The sequence below is a fragment of the Aquarana catesbeiana genome, linkage group LG05 (assembly GCF_042186555.1).
Source record: "Aquarana catesbeiana isolate 2022-GZ linkage group LG05, ASM4218655v1, whole genome shotgun sequence".
Classification (NCBI taxonomy): domain Eukaryota; kingdom Metazoa; phylum Chordata; class Amphibia; order Anura; family Ranidae; genus Aquarana; species Aquarana catesbeiana.
The window spans coordinates 630084798-630087217 of record NC_133328.1 but is presented as its reverse complement, the minus strand read 5'-3'; the positions used below and the strand labels follow the sequence as shown (position 1 = coordinate 630087217).

The 2420-nt window shown below is 42.4% G+C and overlaps 1 protein-coding gene across 1 annotated transcript; it reads right to left on the bottom strand.

Moving 5' to 3' along the window:
• Nucleotides 1-336: 336 nt before the first annotated feature.
• LOC141145540 (E3 ubiquitin/ISG15 ligase TRIM25-like) lies at nucleotides 337-2170 on the bottom strand. Its single transcript, XM_073632306.1, has one exon. It carries the CDS (start codon nucleotides 2168-2170, stop codon nucleotides 569-571), a length of 1602 nt encoding a protein of 533 aa, XP_073488407.1. The 3' UTR covers nucleotides 337-568.
• Nucleotides 2171-2420: the final 250 nt, after the last annotated feature.

Below are 2420 nucleotides of genomic sequence, written 5' to 3'. Positions count from 1 at the left end.
TATATGTGCAATAGCGTTTTTTTAAATGCTAATTTTTTGCAGAAAAAAAAAACCGTAAAACTGTGTATGCTCGTGGAACGGTGCCAGAAAATTACAGTACCTAAAAATCTACAGTGTACAGTACCATGAGTGAGTGGTGTCATCCTAGGACAGGAAGTGTGTTACTGGCAGGATCTCTAGGTAAAAATAGAAAAAAATCAAAAAACGGCTGAAAAAAGAAAACCAATGCAGTCAGCACATCTAAGTATTGGCAAGCTGCAATAGTGTACATTACATTTTCTGCAAATTTTTAATAATCATTCAAATTATAATCAGTGATAATAGTCTTATCCTGACCACTAACACTTAATGAGTCCCTGAAAACCCCAAATCTTATTATTGTCACTATAAGAGAATAAATCACACTTTCCTGTGCTGAGATTTCTCAATGCTGTGATTGTTTGTGTTGGGAACCTTTAGATTTATGACATATGGAATATGAATCTTCTGCATTATTCCATTAGTTACAAATAATTAGATTCATATTTCTGTGATGTCAGCAGGTTTGGGCAGATTTTCTGTTATATTATTATTTCTCACATCGCCTTTCACCCCCAGATATTGTTATAGAACCCATTTGTACATATAACCCGGCATGGAGGGGCTCAGTGAAGGTGGTGGTGAAGGTGTGGAGGTGTCGGATCGGGTCACACAGATCATAAAAGGACAGCTGCCCGGCCTCATAATCCACATAGATCCCGACTCTGTTACTGGAGAGATTGGGAGATATTCTGATCTGTTTATTGTCATGTATTAGAGAACACACACCTCTATACCTGCGCAAACACCAGGACTTGTTATTATTTCCAAACCATGCCTGCATTCCTCCTCCTCTCCTCTCTATACTGGGATAACACATCCCGACTCTGTAATATTCTGACTCACTGACATCCACTTCCCAGTAATGTCGCCCCGAGGAAAAACTCTGACTGCTCAATACCTGGAACCATGACTGAAATCTTTCCGGTGTTTGTGGACGTTTCTGCTCTATATCTGACCTGGATACAGTTTTCATGTCATCTGATATCTGTAGATTATTCTGAGCTGTGTTCACATCCAGTAATATGTCTGAAGCTTCCTGTATATAGAAGAATACATTTACCCCTTTTATCATATCAGATAACCCTGTGTGTAATGTGTGTGAGATTCCAGACACATCCAGATCCCCTCCATCATGGAGGAGTCTATCATGTCTCTCTCTGTCCTCATCATCTCCCTCCTCAGTATCACACAAGTCCCCTGTGTCTGATTGCTGTAGGACAGTCAGTGGGTCAGTCAAGTTACACAGCTCCTCAATGTCCCCCATCTTCCTGGACAGATCCTTCTTCTTTATTTCCAGCTGATGGATAAGATCAGACAATGAGATCCGCTCTTCCTGGCTGGAGATGTTCCTCAGGACTCTCTTCTCCAGGTCCTCCAGCTGTCTCCTGAGCTCTATGAACAGGGCAGTGACTCTCTCTGGTAGATCAGCTGATTTTTCTTGTACTTTTCTCCTGCGATCCTGCAGACTCTGGACTCTTTTCTCCGTCTCCTCTCTCTCTGTCATCAGTTTCTGCAGAACATTTCTCAGTTTCTGTTTCTTCTTCTCGGAGGCCTCATCCAAAGTCTCCACCTTGTGTCCCCGGTGTTCTCCGGCCAAACTGTAGGACACACAGATACAGGCAGAGTCCTCAGTGCAGTAATATTTAAGAAGTTCTCTATGGATGGCACATTTTCTGTTCTCCATGGAAGTGGTGGGATCAGTTAGGACATGTTCTGGTGCCTTGCTATGGACTCCCAGGTGATTATCACACAGAGAAGCTTCACACATCAGACAGGATTTAACAGCAGGTACAGGAGAGTGATAGCAGTAAGTACAGAAGATTCCAGTCTTTCCTTCTTCCAGCTGACTAGCCAGGAAAGTCTCCACTATGTTACGTAGTGTTATGTTCCTCTGCAGTACAGGCCGATCCTGGAACTCTTCTCTGCACTGAGGACAGGAATAACCTCCAGGCCCCCCCTGTGTATCCAACACACCATCAATACAGACCCGGCAGAAGTTGTGACCACATCTCAGGTTTACGGGATCTGTATAAATGTCCAAACAGATAGAACAGTCCAGCTCCTGTCTCAAACCAGCAGACGCCAACATTTCTCGGCACAGGGTGGGTTTGAGCAGGTCTTGCAGCTTTTATCTTGAGGAGTTTGTGGATAGATAAATGTTTATGTTAAAGGTATATGTCCCTACACTCCTACACTATACTCTGAGAAAAAAACCTTGGATATATGGATGATGTTATTGGTGACCTTCTTCAGAAATGACTGCTTTCATAAAGATGAAGCTGGCATTCAGCAAAATAAATCAGAAACAAATAAAATCTTTCAATCAACAGAAACTTTTT

Bases quoted from the DNA above. Each gene is read 5' to 3' on its own strand.
- LOC141145540 (XM_073632306.1), bottom strand. From the start codon at position 2,170: ATGTTGGCGTCTGCTGGTTTGAGACAGGAGCTGGACTGTTCTATCTGT.